The sequence below is a fragment of the Nyctereutes procyonoides genome, unplaced genomic scaffold (genome assembly GCF_905146905.1).
Source record: "Nyctereutes procyonoides isolate TBG_1078 unplaced genomic scaffold, NYPRO_anot_genome, whole genome shotgun sequence".
NCBI classification, from domain to species: domain Eukaryota; kingdom Metazoa; phylum Chordata; class Mammalia; order Carnivora; family Canidae; genus Nyctereutes; species Nyctereutes procyonoides.
The window spans coordinates 572,031-587,898 of record NW_026575052.1 but is presented as its reverse complement, the minus strand read 5'-3'; the positions used below and the strand labels follow the sequence as shown (position 1 = coordinate 587,898).

The 15,868-nt window shown below is 53.3% G+C and overlaps 1 protein-coding gene across 2 annotated transcripts in view; it reads left to right on the top strand.

Moving 5' to 3' along the window:
• The window catches only part of MTOR (mechanistic target of rapamycin kinase), a 121,628-nt gene extending 105,760 nt beyond the window's left edge, over positions 1–15,868 (top strand). For both annotated transcript variants that reach the window (XM_055330970.1, XM_055330971.1), the window contains 17 exons: positions 112–210; positions 513–635; positions 788–970; positions 1,350–1,484; positions 1,696–1,870; positions 3,291–3,426; positions 3,939–4,086; positions 4,722–4,844; positions 6,528–6,610; positions 7,753–7,825; positions 8,608–8,682; positions 9,065–9,200; positions 9,839–9,904; positions 12,037–12,117; positions 12,357–12,437; positions 14,288–14,393; positions 14,972–15,868. In XM_055330970.1, the coding sequence (XP_055186945.1) occupies positions 112–210; positions 513–635; positions 788–970; positions 1,350–1,484; positions 1,696–1,870; positions 3,291–3,426; positions 3,939–4,086; positions 4,722–4,844; positions 6,528–6,610; positions 7,753–7,825; positions 8,608–8,682; positions 9,065–9,200; positions 9,839–9,904; positions 12,037–12,117; positions 12,357–12,437; positions 14,288–14,393; positions 14,972–14,987 (1,839 nt within the window). In that variant the 3' untranslated portion in view covers positions 14,988–15,868. The remainder of the gene's footprint in view (positions 1–111; positions 211–512; positions 636–787; positions 971–1,349; positions 1,485–1,695; positions 1,871–3,290; positions 3,427–3,938; positions 4,087–4,721; positions 4,845–6,527; positions 6,611–7,752; positions 7,826–8,607; positions 8,683–9,064; positions 9,201–9,838; positions 9,905–12,036; positions 12,118–12,356; positions 12,438–14,287; positions 14,394–14,971) is intronic.

Here is a 15,868-nt window from a genome sequence, read left to right as displayed (position 1 = left end):
AGCTTAACAGCATCTCCCACAAACAAGTTTCAAGAGCGGGTCGTTGCCCAGAAGAGTAACTAGTTGTTTCTGCATCTCACGCGCCGCGTACCGTGTCTCTCCGATTGCCAGGTTATACCTCAGCTCATTGCGAGAATCGATACGCCTCGGCCCTTGGTGGGCCGCCTCATTCACCAGCTTCTCACAGACATTGGCCGGTACCACCCCCAGGTATGTGGGCCCCCGGGGCAGTTTCTCCTCAAACCGCGGATCCGGATCCTCTTGATCCGGATCGCAGCCTTCCCTAGAGCTGCTCTCGAGACACAGTGCAGGAACGAGGAGCCAGGCATCCCGTCTGTCCAGCTGCCAGGCCCCGGCCCGGGGGCTTTCCTCAAGAGAAGGAGCCCCCACCCACCCCAAGATTGGGTGGCCCCGGCCGGGTGGCCTCAAATGAGCGTCCGCAGCACCCTCTCCACCTCTCTTGTCCTCCCAAGAGGGAGAGTGTGCGAGGGTTCCTTCTGTGTCCGCCCCAGGCCCTCATCTACCCCCTGACCGTGGCCTCTAAATCCACCACGACGGCCCGCCACAACGCAGCCAACAAGATTCTGAAGAACATGTGCGAGCACAGCAACACCCTGGTCCAGCAGGCCATGATGGTGAGGCGGGGGGCAGTGCGGGGCTTTGCCGACCCACCACCTAGCCGACGTCTTCAGGGAGACTCTTCCTCACAACGGTGCTCCTGTCTCCAAGACGGGCCTTTCTGAGGGGGCTCATCGTCCGCCTTCCCTCCCTCCCCACTTTGGTCCAGGTGAGTGAGGAGCTCATCCGCGTGGCCATCCTCTGGCACGAGATGTGGCACGAAGGCCTGGAAGAAGCGTCGCGTTTGTACTTTGGGGAGAGGAACGTGAAAGGCATGTTTGAGGTGCTGGAGCCCCTGCATGCTATGATGGAACGGGGCCCCCAGACTCTGAAGGAAACATCTTTTAATCAGGTATGGGATAGGAAAGCACGGCGTGGCATGACCCAAAGCCCGTACCAGGCCCCTTTCCCCCGGCCCTCGTGCTGACTTGAGTAAGACGTGCTCTGACGGAGGTCGCAGAGCATAAAAACCCCAGCAGTTTCGTTGTCACCAGCTTACGAGAACCCTCCAAGGCTTTCCCTGGAAAACCACAAGGTTCTTCCCGAGGTCGTCTGGCCTCTCCTTACCGCGCCCGGGAGCCGTCCTGAGGCGGGGGCCTCCAGGCCTGGGCTGCACCCTTGCTGAGCCTGGCTGAGGGCCAGAGTCGGGCCGGCCGCAGCGCGTGCCCGAGCAGTTGTGCTGTGTGCGTGGGCGTCACCTGCGGCTGAGTCTGCACCCTGCCTTCCCGCAGGCATATGGTCGAGACTTAATGGAGGCCCAGGAGTGGTGCAGGAAGTACATGAAATCCGGGAACGTCAAGGACCTCACCCAGGCCTGGGACCTCTATTACCACGTGTTCAGGCGGATCTCCAAGCAGCTGCCTCAGGTAGGAACGTCCGGTTCTAGCAGCATTAACTGTCATCGCCCCTTCTCTTGCTGTGAGCGTCCCAGCCCTCACTGCGAAGCACCTGGTCTCACTGCTGTCTGCAGACGTGGGGCTAAGACACTGCCACTAGCAATCCATTGAGAAGGACCTAGGCTGCATTTGCACTCCTCCCTGGAGGCAGAAAGCTGACGCCCGTGGTAATTATCCACAGCTCACCTCCCTGGAACTGCAGTATGTTTCCCCCAAACTTCTGATGTGCCGGGACCTTGAGTTGGCCGTGCCAGGAACGTACGACCCCAACCAGCCCATCATTCGCATTCAGTCCATAGCGCCGTCCCTGCAGGTCATCACCTCCAAGCAGAGGCCCCGGAAGCTGACGCTCATGGGTAAGGACGCGTGTGCTTCCGCCCCCTGCGTCTCCCTCCCACCCTGGCTGAACCTCTCCCCACTTTTCTGAAATCACGGCTCGACGTTCGTACGTGTCCTCTCCTGTGTCCGTGGAGAGGGAAATAGAGGTCCGTGCATCCTCCTCCGGACTCCTGGTGCTCGGACCGTTGTGCGTGCTTATGGGAAGCCTCACTGCCGTGCAGGGCATGCAGCCTGGGCAGCTGGGGCGGCAGGCACTGGGGGGGACTGACGTGGTACAGCAGGTGTGGCAGGTGACAAGCAGGGCTGAAGAAAGGGCTCCTGGGCTCTTGAATGTTCTCTTTTACCGTCAGGGTATCTCTCTGTGGGAAATGACTGTGTAAGAGAAACAAACTGATGTGCAAATGGGTTCTCACGGTGAGCTCCGTGAGCACCTGGGCAGTTGCAGGACGTCCAGATGCCCTGGCGGCCCTTTGAGGGCTCTCCCCTCTCGTACGGCTCATGCGTCTTAAATGCAGTAGTCCCTCAGCACGGTTTGTCGTGGCGCAGGTGACCGCCTCTCCGTGGGCCGGCGTCTCCTGGGACGAACACACGGGTCAGTCGGGCTCTCCATGGTATTTGCTCAGAGACCCGGATGAAGGACCTGTTCCCAGGGAAGCTGTGAACAGAGTCGAGAGAGCCCACAGTGGGAAGCTGTGACTCACGCCCCCGCCTGGCCCGAAAGGCCGGGGAGCCTGTTGAGAGCACACGACCTGGAAAGAGGCCATCGCCAGAAGTACAGCCCGGATCGGGGGACACTGCTACCTTCTAGAACGGGAGCCCGGCCGGCTGTCAGGGGCAAACCCTTGGCCTCTCCCTCTCCCACCCTCTGACCTCCCTCCCGCCAGTGTCCCCATTGGCCCAGCTGGGAAGGTGGGCGACCCGGTCTCTAGGGCTCAGGCTGCACAGGCCCCAGCAAGACCGAGAAGGGCAGACAGTGGCTTGTGAGGGAGCATACAGAATGGCCTCCCTGTGCACACTCACGCCTGATGTCAAAGAGCTGTTTTTATTTCATTATTTTTTGAAGATTGTATTTATTTACTTGAGACAGAAGGAGCGCACAGGCAGGGGAGCAGAGGGAGACAGAGAGACAGACTCCCTGCTTGGAGTTCCTCTCAGGGCTCCATCCTCGGACCCGGGACCCGGGACCATGACCTCAGCGGAAGGCAGGCGCTTACCCGCCTCAGCTCCCCGGGGGCCCTCGACAGGACTGTTTTTTATTGCATTTGTTTTTAATTTGACATTTCATTGGGAACCATCAAGAGCAGGGCTGTTCTTTGCATCAGTTCTAGGGAACTTCCTTGCATTTGTGCGGAAATAGGGCCGGGTAGGGAATGTGTAGTCTCTGGGAGCTTGTGGGTACCGGGCTGGTTGTGCTAACTGCTCCCACCTTCCTCACAGGCAGCAACGGGCATGAGTTTGTTTTCCTCCTGAAGGGCCACGAAGACCTGCGGCAGGACGAGCGGGTGATGCAGCTCTTCGGCCTGGTGAACACCCTTCTGGCCAATGACCCAACGTCTCTTCGCAAGAACCTCAGGTATCCAGGACGCGGTGCTGCGTGGGGGTGGGCAGCGATCTGACGCGTCTTCTAGGGTTTCCTTACTTCCCATCCATGTGCTCACGTCCCTTCACGAAATCGGCTATAGACGAACGTACCTGACAGGAAGTCGTCAGTAGCCAAGGTGTCAGACACAACAAGAGGAATCATCCATACTTTGAGCGTACTTTCTAGGGAAATGCCTGAAGCAGCCACCAGAGAGAGGGTCTGGAATGGAACAGCCCATGGCCACTAGACTAGAGATGCTGCGCAACTGGGGTGTTTCACTTTTCCCGTCCACCCTGCTCCCTTCCTCCTCTTCCTGTTAAGAACGTGGGTATTATGCTGGGAGGTTGTTTTGGCTTAGAAATCATCACGAGGCTGCTCCCCCAGGGCTGTGAGTTCATCAGGCAGGTTGAGGAGGCTGGTGGTGCTCAGCCCTGTGCAGGGGGCGTCCTGCAACCCGCTTCCGTGTGTGCTGAGTGGGCCTGTTTCCTGTCCCATAACCCCAGCATCCAGAGATACGCTGTCATCCCCTTATCAACCAACTCGGGCCTCATTGGCTGGGTCCCCCACTGCGACACGCTGCACGCCCTCATCCGGGACTACAGAGAGAAAAAGAAGATCCTTCTCAACATCGAGCATCGCATCATGTTGCGGGTATGTGATGAGGCTGCCAAACCCAGTGCCTTAACCCCAACTCCCAAGTTGAGAAATCTGAACGCAGCTGCTCGTCGTTCTTCTGTGTGTACAACACCGAAGAATCTGTTAGGGAGAATTGTCTACGGAAGGAGTTTCAAGGAAGTGAGTCCTAAAGCAGATCACCTCTGAGACACAGAACCCTAAGGCCCAGAAATTGGGTTTTCAGCATTCGAGGGGAGACTGGACGGTATTGTTTATCAAGCAGCGTGTGTGGACCAAACACCTAATGTATGCAGGGCACTGGTCACACGAGGAAATGACGTTAGTAGGTAGGCAGGTCCTAAGAAAGAGACTGGTTTGTTACTCAGAACCCTGATGCCTCCAGGGCTCTCATTCATACCAGCAGGCTGTACGCCGGCCTGTGCTCGGGTGGGCCCTGCTGACTTACGCGGAGCCCCTGGCACTTCCCGTGGTCAGCAGGTTCGAGGGGCCACACACCCGTTTTTTTCCTTTCGCGCCATTCCTACTTCCTTTTCCTTTGGACTCGGGTGGTGCCATCAGAACCCAGCTGTGCCCGGGCCCAGAGCGGCGCCTCTTCCTGGGGTCAAGCTGCTAGGCTGGGGCTGCTCTCAGAATGCTGTGTCCTGATGCAGATGGCTCCGGACTACGATCACCTGACGCTGATGCAGAAGGTGGAGGTGTTTGAGCACGCCGTCAACAACACAGCCGGGGACGACCTGGCCAAGCTGCTGTGGCTGAAAAGCCCTAGCTCCGAGGTACGTGCACCCCTCTGCCCTCGGGCCCCCTCGCTCCTAGCGGGACTGGCTTTTGTGTTTGTTCACGGGCGTTTGTTGCTGGACTCTTCTTTGCGACCACTAGCTGTAGGTTATGTGCAGTCTTCTATGACAGAAATTAGGCGGGTGAGCCATGCGGTTTAGCAGATACAGATTTAGTAAATTCATGTTTCTCCTGTTTCTTACGATAGTATTTGAGCTGATTTTATACTAAGGATATTAAATCTTTTTCATATATGTTAGAAATTTCCTGCTTCTTTGTCTTTTTGATTTTGTTATGGTGTGTTTCTTGGCTTGGGATTTTTGTTTTTGGAAAGGCCCTCCCCACCTCAAGGTTATATATCTTTTTACATTCATTTTCTTGTACTGATTATAAAATCTGTATTTCCATTTAAATCCTTGGCTCAATTCAGGATTTAAGATTTTTTTAAAAATTTTTTTGAGCCAACACCACAGTATCCACCAAATAATCCATCCTTTCTCTGCTGTTTAAGAGAGACCATTATTCTTTTTTTTTTTCCTTAACATCTTATTTATTTATTCATGAGAGGCAGAGAGAGAGAAAGAGAGAGAGAGAGAGAGAAAAGCAGAGACACAGGCAGAGGGAGAAGCTGGCTCCATGGCAGGGAGCCTGACGTGGGACTCGATCTCAGGACCCCAGGATCACGCCCTGAGCTGAAGGCGGCACTAAACTGCTGAGCCACCCAGACTGCTCGAAAAATATTTTTATGCCATTGGATTCTTTCTGGAGCTTCTGTTTTATTTCATTAATCTCTCTAAAGCCTGTTTTTCCTCAAGTCCCATACTATTAATGCAACTATTAATAAAAAGTCTCTTTTCGGGATCCCTGGGTGGCGCAGTGGTTTAGCGCCTGCCTTTGGCCCAGGGCGCGATCCTGGAGACCCGGGATCGAATCCCACGTCGGGCTCCCGGTGCATGGAGCCTGCTTCTCCCTCTGCCTGTGTCTCTCTCTCTCTCTCTCTCTGTGTGACTATCATAAATAAATAAAATTAAAAAAAAAAGACTTATTAAAAAAAATAAGTCTTAAAAAAAAAAAAAGTCTCTTTTCAGGCAGCCCAGGTGGCTCAGTGGTTTAGCGCCGCCTTCAGCCCAGGGCCTGATCCTGGAGACCTGGGATCAAGTCCCACGTCGGGCTCCCTGCATGGAGCCTGCTTCTCCCTCTGCCTGTGTCTCTGCCTCTCTCTCTCTCTCTCTCTCTCTCTGTCTCTCATGAATAAATAAAATCTTTTTTTAAAAAAAAAGTCTCTTTTCATTGGCTATTTCAATTTTTTCTTCTTCCAAATAAATTTTGGGATCATTCTGTCATGGTCCCCCAAAAAAGTACTACGGAATTTTAAGAGGAAAATCACATTCAGTGTATCAAATAATTTGGGAGGTTTTTACATTTTTATGATATTTTCATTTACTTGGGTTTTTATATTCCTTAGCAAAGGTTAATTTTTTTTATTCATCTAGGTTCTGTATATCTCTAAGTTTATTCCAAGCATAGTTTATTGTTGTTCCAATTATAAATGAGATCTTTATTCCACTTTATGTTATTAATTGGCTACTTGATGGAACGTAAGAAACAACTGATTGAGGTGTAATTATGTTGAAGCTACTTAGCGTCCAGAGCCCCGGCTCATGTGCACGCCTGTGTTCCAGGTATGGTTTGACCGAAGAACCAACTACACCCGCTCTTTAGCGGTCATGTCCATGGTTGGGTATATTTTGGGCCTGGGAGATAGGTGAGTAAATTGATTTTGTTTTCGAAGTCTTTTTCTGCATTGTACCTTTCTTAAACAATTTCCTTTTATTTCCTACTAAGATTTATGACCATTTGGAAAATAATTGTATTTTATACCTTCAGGTCTTATTTTCAGCATCAGCTTTAGTGTTTTTTTTATTATCCACACAACAGAATAGCACAGCAAACTAAAGAGAAGAAAAACCTTAGTTCTAAGGCACTTTTTTCTCCCTAGGCTGGTTTAATATGTTAAAAACCACAATCAGGGGCTCCTGGCTGGCACAGTCGATAGAGCATACGATTCTTGATCTCAGAGTTGTGAGTTCAAGCCCCACACGGAGCTTACTTTAAAAAAAGAATCTAATTGATTTTTTTACTGAGTCAATAAACATTTATCAGTCATCACTGTGCTGAGATAAATAATTCTGTTTCTGAAATTGAAAGCAACCAATGTAGATCCTTCTATTATTTCTGCATAATACATTTTATCCACATGTACTGACTAGAAAAATAGTTAATATTTCAGAAATGGACTCTCCAGAAGTCTTTGAAAAATTAATTTCTTGATGTCTACCCTTTCTCCTGGGATCATGTCTTGTGCAGTTATTTGAGAGTAAAGATAATTTTTTCCCACAAAAACAATGAATCCTTGTTTTTAAAAAGAGCCAGGAGAATTCCTAATGACAAAAGCCAGGTGACCCTTCCTACATGGGCCTGGGGGCTCAGGAGATGGGACCCTGTGATGGGTGCTGAGGGTAAAGATAGAGCCTTGTCACCCTGAGATCCCAGCACCACCAGACAGGACTTACCTTACGACCAGACACTCAGGAATGCAACTTGTGATTCACACAGATGAATCTTTATTTCAGACCTGGAGCGGGGATCAGCAAACTTCTCTGTAAAGGGCCAGATAAGAAATAATTTAGGCTTTGCTGGCCATATGGTGTTGTGGCACAGCTACTCACGTCCACTTGTAGCACCAAAGCAGCCTAAGACAACACGTGGCAAATAGGCAGGGCTGTGTCCCGCAGGTGGGGTGCTGGCTTTGGCCTGCGGATGGGGCCCTGGAGTATCATGTCCTTGTTGATTTATTCATCAGTGCTGCTCTAGTGACCCCTCCACGGTCTCTCTTCTGTTTCCCAGACACCCATCCAATCTGATGCTGGACCGGCTGAGTGGGAAGATCCTGCACATCGACTTTGGGGACTGCTTTGAGGTGAGCACGTATTCCAGAACACCACGGAGAGCTCACCTTTCCAGTCACACTTTGGCGGTCTGACCTTTCAGGCAAATTTGAGTTCCACAAGCACTGTCCTGACCCCTGCCTCTCCTACCAAAGCAACAAAAAGTCAACCTCAGGGGATCCCTGGGTGGCACAGCGATTTGGCGCCTGCCTTTGGCCCAGGGCACGATCCTGGAGACCCGGGATCGAATCCCACATCGGGCTCCCGGTGCATGGAGCCTGCTTCTCCCTCTGCCTGTGTCTCTGCCCCTCTCTCTCTCTCCCTCTCTCTCTGTGACTATCATAAATAAATTAAAAAAATTTAAAAAAAGTCAACCTCAGAAGTGAAATTCATGCTCGTTGATACTTGCTCTCATTGGACTCTAACCCCTTTTACGGTGAGGGCCGCTGTCCACACACCTTCTGAGCGGAGGAATCTTCATCCCTGAATTAGCCTGCTGGCCAGAGCCCTGGTGTGATGTACATTTATCCTTTTTCTTTGTTCCCTCTGTCCCTTTGTATGTGTGTGTGTCTCTCTCTTTTTTTTAGTAATTTTTTAAATCCCCGTGACAAGTCCCCTCCCTAAACTAAAGCTACTTCATTTCTGTGCCCCAAATGAAATCAATACAAAGAAAAGCTACCTGCCCTCTGTTGGCTTTAGTTAAAGGAAACAATCTAGCCTGGGAAAAAATAAATAAAATAACAAAGGAAAAAAAAGAAAGTTGAGAAAACCATCTAGTCATTGGCCTTGCTTTTTCTCTTTCATTTCCCCACAGGTTGCTATGACCAGAGAGAAATTCCCAGAGAAGATTCCATTTAGACTAACGAGAATGCTGACCAATGCTATGGAGGTGAGCGGATCTGGGAATAAGGGCTTTGGAGTGGGACCAATACGGTCAGCACCGGCTCTGCACAGACTGGCTTGCCGGGTCTCAGCAGTTCCCCTGAACGCCTGGGTTAGTTCTCTGGTTGTTTCCTGGTATTTTCATTGTGTTAGAAACGATCGACCTTGGAGAGTCTCACCGTCCTTCACGTCAGACCTTGTGTCCTACGTATCCCAGGCCTGACCTGACCCCTGGCTCCGACCACATTCCTGGCCTGATACATCAGTAATGGCCTGTGTCTGCTTCCTTAGTGCGGGTGACAGACCCTCTCAACTTGCTTCTGGTCCTGAGGCCGTAAGGGGCAGGGCGGGGGCGGTTGACCTCTGTGTGACTGGCTCGGGCCCTGCAGGTTACGGGTCTGGACGGCAACTACAGAATCACGTGCCACACGGTGATGGAGGTGCTTCGGGAACACAAGGACAGCGTCATGGCCGTGCTGGAAGCCTTTGTCTACGACCCCTTGCTGAACTGGAGGCTGATGGACAGTGAGTATCAGAGAGGGCCTGGGCCTCCAAACGGGAAATATCCGAACATTTCACTAACCTTGGAACCTGAGCTGTATTACTGGGCTGTTGCGTTACGTGTTCACAGAGCTGTTCCAGTGGCTAGAAATGAATTTCAAGACTTTTTTCTTATTACTTAGAACAAAACACACCAATCATCCATTGATATTAATTACAGTACTTCCAGGATAAACCCTGGTGGTTTGTGTGTGTTTGGATTTCACGTAGAGTAGCAAGCTGGAATCTCGACAGGACACACAAGCAGTTGTGTGCTGGGGAAGAGGCATCCCCGTCTCCCGGTTGCTGCTGCTCCTCAGAAGAGGGGGACCGAGCCCCGTGTCTCATCCACTGCCAGTCAGTCCCACTCTCGCCTTCTGCTTTCTGGTCCCCAGCGTCCAAGTTCAGCTCAGCTCAGCGACACAGAGTCTCCCATAGGATTGGACGCCCCTGCCAGTGCTCACCCACTGACTCCTGAGTGATCCATCCTGGGTTCTCTCTTAGGGGCTTTGGCCTTTAGTAAACTTGTATTTTTATGGCTGTAAGAAAATACCGTATCAACCAACCTTCTTTCAAGTCAAAGTCTGAAGTGCTGTTTATCCTCTCTTTGTTTCTTCCCCTAGCAAATACCAAAGGCAACAAGCGGTCCCGAACAAGGACAGATTCCTACTCTGCTGGCCAGTCAGTAGGTGGGTCCATCCCCTGGGGCCTGCAGGTTCTGTCCTCTTCTATCCAGAGTGTCTTGAACAGGGCGAGCTTTGTGATTGCCATTAGGAGGCATAGCGGAGACGGTAACAGATGCCAAACGTGAAGGAAGGAAGGAAACGAGTTTTCTAGAGGCTCTGACCGGGGCTGCAGTCCCGCAGCAATTCTGCCAAAATAGCATCTAATGAGCATTTAGTTAACTTCAGAAAGACGGTCTAGAAATACTTCCTGAGCGCATGTTTTATTTCATCCCCCTCAGGATGGAGTGGGTACCTAAGGCTCAGAAATTTTGATCAAACTATCCGAGCCTGATCTCTCTATAAAAACACAATTAAGGGGATCCCTGGGTGGCGCAGCGGTTTGGCGCCTGCCTTTGGCCCAGGGCGCGATCCTGGAGACCCGGGATCGAATCCCACATCGGGCTCCCGGTGCATGGAGCCTGCTTCTCCCTATGCCTATGTCTCTGCCTCTCTCTCCTTCTCTCTCTGTGACTGTCATAAATAAATAAAAAAAAAAAAAATTTAAAAAAAAAAAAAAACACAATTAAAAGCATGTCTGAATATTAGCCAGTATTTAGTATGCCCTTTAGTGGTGTCGGGACTAGGATAATTAATTAGATCTCACTATGGTCCTAGAGCATTGGTAACCGCTCGGGAATAGGATGGCGGAAGCAGTAGGAGTATATTCACGCTGCTGGCGGAGGAGCCGGGAAGCCATAGGAAACACTCCCCAGGAGTGCGTCCACAGCATAGGGTCCCAGAAGGTAATGCCCCTCCAGGAGCCAGAGCAGGTCTGTGTATGGAACCTCTCAAAGGTCTTAGAGTAAAGCGGTTTAACTTTATTTCCCTCACACACACCCTGCACCGGCCTCCCCAGCCCATTGCTTTTTCCCTCATAACCTGTAACAGTATCCTACAAGTTGAGAAATACTGTTGAGGTGTAAAAAAGTAAATATTCCCTACAGACATTCATGGAACATTTGCAACTAGTTGCGTAGCTAAGCCAAATAATGTGTAAGGTTAGTGCAGAAGGAAAGTGACTCACAGAGATTGCCATGGGGAAGCACAGGGTCACATCACAGAATTGACCAAACTGTATAGTGTATGAACTAGTAAGAGAACGGTGAGGTCCACTGTGTGACACAGCAGCTCGCAGTTTGGCTGGCAGGAGAGGCCGTGGGGCTGAAAGAGGGCGCCGCTCTGAACGGCAGTCGTTGAAGGGAGCGCCTGGGCTGGTGGGATTTAAGCTGGCCTTCCTGGATCGGGGAGAAGGAAGAGGGTGTCCTGGGCCGGAAACTGAGGTCTCGGCTTGTGGGAACAGGTGTGGACTCGAGCCTGGACACCCCGACAGGGTTTGTGAACGCTGCCTGAACTACTCCCGGTGTCCGGGTACCTTGTGCAAGTGGCTGGTCTCATCCAGAGTATGTGAGACTTAGCGGGTTTAGTTCTCAGGCCCACCTCGTTAGTGCATTATCGGGGACTCCTCTGTGCTATCGGGGTGTGTCGGGGGAACTAGGACAGCTGGTGCTGGTGGCCCCAGACCGTGCTACCCCTGGCTGGTTCTCCTGTGGCTCCAAAGTTAGGTTCCAAGTGGTAATTCATGAAAGTCTTTCGCCCCTGGGTCCATTCTGAAGGCCTGTGGTATAGAAGGGCAGGGTGTAAATAGCTTCATATTCTGCTTCTGGACTCTTCTCCCCTGGAGGCCACAGTCAGTGGAGGGTGACCTTAAAGCCCCAGGACTTTCTGCGCAGAAAGGATGTATAAATTCCTCCGAAGGACAGCTCTTGGGTCGTGAGTGTCACTTGGTCATGACCTGCTGAAAGCCAGTCCTCCTTACACTGTCGTCAGTTTTGGTCTTGATGGATTTTGTCGCCAGGGATTCGTTCATGCTCCCGTTCTCTCTGTCAGAACACTTATAAATGCAGTTTGCTTGAGAATTCGTGCCTTGGAGATGTAAGATCTCCAAGACACATAGTGAGCGTTCTCTCTCTCTCTCCCCCTCGGAGGCAGGGCGGGTGTTGGAGGGACTTCAGCGTGGGAGGAAGCAGAGCAAACGCTCGCAGCAGCCGCGGCTTCTTGCTGTCTGACGGTTCTGCCAATCGACTTTTTTCTCCTAGAAATTTTGGATGGTGTGGAACTCGGGGAACCCGCCCACAAGAAAACAGGGACCACAGTGCCGGAATCTATCCATTCTTTCAGTAAGTCCGCCCTGGGGAGCTGCACCACTGACGAGCGCCCGCGGGAGGCTTCGGCGAGAAGCCACAGAGCCGCCTTTGAGCGGCCGGCCTGTGGACTCGCTCGGTCCCGAACACGGACGGGTGCGGGGGAAGACTCACTCGGCAGTTACAGAAGTGAATATTGGAGAAGAGCAGGGGCACCCGGTGAACCTGTGCTGACGACCCGATCTGACCGTTGTCTCTACTTCTGTGTCTTCCAGTTGGAGACGGTTTGGTGAAGCCAGAGGCCCTAAATAAGAAAGCTATCCAGATAATTAACAGGGTTCGAGATAAGCTCACTGGTGAGTGTGTGTGCACTGAACAGGAACATAAACCTGGAGAGACTTGCCCTCCGAGTGAGGGAGTGCTGCTGGCCCGAAGCCTCGGCCCTGCGGCCACCGGGGGCTCGGATTCTCGCGGCCACTGAACTCCTTTGAGTGATGTTGCCTCTCTCGCTTTAGCAGTCGGGGGTGAGTAAAGCTCTTTCGGGTCCAACGTCAGCCACATTCAGGGAAACGTCTCATCGTCGTGGCTTGATCCTGGAGCCACCCTGACCAAACCCGGGCGCTCCTGCCCTTTGGTGGCTGTTAGGGAGTCGAGCGTGCGGGGGGACAGGAATGTGTACTCGTGAGGTGAGAACAAGACCTGTCCTGTAGACCAGGGGTGTGACGGGAGACAGGAGTCGGGGGGTGAAGACCCCAGCTGTCCCGCGTCCTGTGGGACCCCGGGCCTCTCTGTGTGTCCGTCTGGAGGATTGCCTCTCAGGAGGCGGCTCCCATGAGATGTGGGATGCCAAGCCTCAGCACTGGGGCTGTAAAATACACGTCGAGGTGTATTTACTGAGCACCTACAAGCGCACGCTGGTAAGAGCAACAGACTGCCTGCCCTCGTGGGGTCAGCATCTAACGGGGACTCTTAGTTACAAGAAAGGGCCTGGGCCGTGATGCTGGTCGCAAGGGAATTTAAGGGCCGGAGTTCCAGGAAGGCTTCCCCAGAAACAACCCTTGAGCTAAAAACTGAAAGAGGACATAATTAGGGGCAGATAAAGGAACCAGCATGTGCAAGGGCCCTGTGGTAGGAGGGGATCTGGCCAGAAAAATGGTCTGAAAGCAGACGAGCCTGGCTGCCCTGAGAGTGGGTGGGAGGAGCACAGGGCACCATGCTTTCCCTCTGAGGGCTGGGGCGGGTCACACAGGGCCTCCCCTTCCCTTCTCAGGGCAGCGGGTAGGCCCTGAGGGCTTGAGGGTGTGAGGGGTTCGCCCTGGGGAATCCTGCCTCCTCTGGATGGGGGGACGGGGGGTATGGGGGATGCTGCTGCCAAATTTGTGGCTGAACAGTTGACTAGACCAGGGAGGCGGCCTCCGGGGCTTCGGGAGGTAAAACCCGAGGGGCCGACGAGGGGCGCCAGGCCAAGGGGCTGGAGGGCGAGCGCGGCAGGGACGAGTCTCAGGACGGAGAGGCGCCAGGCGGGAGGGGGCCTGGCTGCTCAGGGGGCCGCGAGGACGCGGGCGGAAGTCTGAAGGGCGGTGCCAGGGGGTCAGCGACCCAGTGGAGCCCCGGGAGGCGGGAGGCCATGGGGTCGGAGGGTCCCCAGGGTCACAGGCGAAGGGCCGAGGGTGTCCCCGCCAGCAGATGCAGTGCCTGGAGCGCCGCCTGACACCCGAGTCCAGACAGTGAGCGGGGAGGTGGGTCCCGAGCAGAGCAGGATGGGGGAGGGCCTGCGCCACAGTGAGGGCCAGCGGGGGACGGGACACGGCCTGCACGGAGCCCGGGGGCATCTGCTCCAGGAGCACGCTTGGGGCAGGAGGTGACGTGCTCAGGATGGCGCGAGCCCCCAGGTGGAGGGGGCCCGGCGGTGGGAGGGCAGCGTGGACGCCACCTGCCTGGTGGTGCGGGAGGCGAAGGAGTCTGCGGCCCCACAGCCCGGCGCTCAGCGCCCCAGCTCAGCCCACCCCCGCCTGTAGCCTCCTTGAACCAAGTCTGTTAGGAGGACATGCGCACATTCACGTCGCGTGGGGTGAATCTAACCTCCAGCGGCCATGCAGCGCTCACTCCCACAGACGAGGACAGACTGACGAGGGCGGCACAGGTTGGCGAAGCGGGCGAGGGCCTTGTTCCACGCCAGGTGCAGAACGGTGTTTCTCCTTCCTAGGGCGGGACTTTTCTCACGATGAAACCCTGGATGTCCCGACACAAGTCGAGCTGCTCATCAAACAGGCAACATCCCACGAGAACCTGTGTCAGTGCTACATCGGCTGGTGAGCAGATGCCACCTGTGCCCCGCCCCGGCGAGCCCGGAAGGGTCTGGGGGCACCGTGAGGGGGGGTGGTCGTGGTCCTGAAAAGGGAGGAACTTGAGAGACGTGGGTGCACGTGCAAAGGCAAACACCAAATAAAACTACATTAAAAAATGGGTTAGGAAAGAGGCGAGTCCCCCTTTGTCGGGAGGGCGAGGGATTCTATTCTCTCTTTGGACTTTTGCCATCAATTCCGAGAAAGAGGGAGGGGCCGAGAACAGATCGCCGACAGGAGGAGAGATGCAAAGACAGATCTGTGATCTGGGATTGTAACCTCGAGGACCACTCTGGGGCGAGGACCACTCTGGGGCGCGCCTGAAGCTAGGGAGAGAGGGAGTGTGGCGGGGAAGCGTCCTCCTGGGACTGGGACCGCAGCAGGCTTCAGCCCCAGAAGTGAGGAGTGTGTCCGACAGTCGAGGGAGATCTCAGGGGTCGTCCCCGGGGTTGTCAGACCTTGGGCTCTCCAGTGTCAGTGTATCTGTGAAAAGCTTTGAAAAAGCCCAAATTAGTAAAATAATCCTTTTCTCTGCGTCCTCTCAGGTGTCCTTTCTGGTAACGCGAGGCCCAGACCTGTCCACAGCGTTTCTCCTGAGGCTTTCGTGCTTTGGAATACGCTTCCACTAAACTGAAACCACGGTCAGAGAGTTCGACTTTGTTAAATATCTTGAGATGTAAATGAAAAGTACCTACTGTATATTAAAGGTTGGTTTGAGCCAACTCTCTAGCTGCTGTTGAAGAATATACTGTCAGAAACACAAGGCTTGATTTGGTTCCCAGGACAGTCAACACGGTGATACGACGCAGATCAAGCCATTGATTCGGGGGAACAGAAGATCCATAACTTAGAAATACGGGTTTTGACTTAACTCATCAGAGAACTCACCACAAGCGTTGCTGATAGAAGAGTGGCCTCGTCATTCCTCTCGACAAGGATACAGCAAACTGCACGGCCAAGAAGCCTCGGACCATGGCGGACACGTGTTCGGAATCAGAAGCTGACGTGGTCACTTGCACCCATCGCATTACCTCACTGGCCGCCCAAATGGGGGAAGGCGTCTGTCCGCTGCCTCACCTGTGACGCTGCGACTTAGGCACTTCAATCCAAGACCCGAATGCTGGGAGGGGAGTTTCTTCCGATGGCTGGGCAGCCTCGGCGGAGCAGGTGCACGAAGACCACGGAGCGGTAGGGCGGCCCGCGGCAGCCTTCCTTCCCCAGCACGGCCAGTCGGAACGCTCTGTTTAGAGCAAGGCTTGGAAACAGAAATGCCGTCCTGCATCCTGCGGCTGCTGACGGAGAGGGAAGGTCTGGTACCTGCTGGGAGCTCTGAGCAAAAGAAATATTAAACTAAATGCACAAAGTATCAAGTGTAGCCATTCTAGACACCATGTTGTATCTGAATAATTTTTGTGCCAATAAATGACATCAGAATTTTAAAA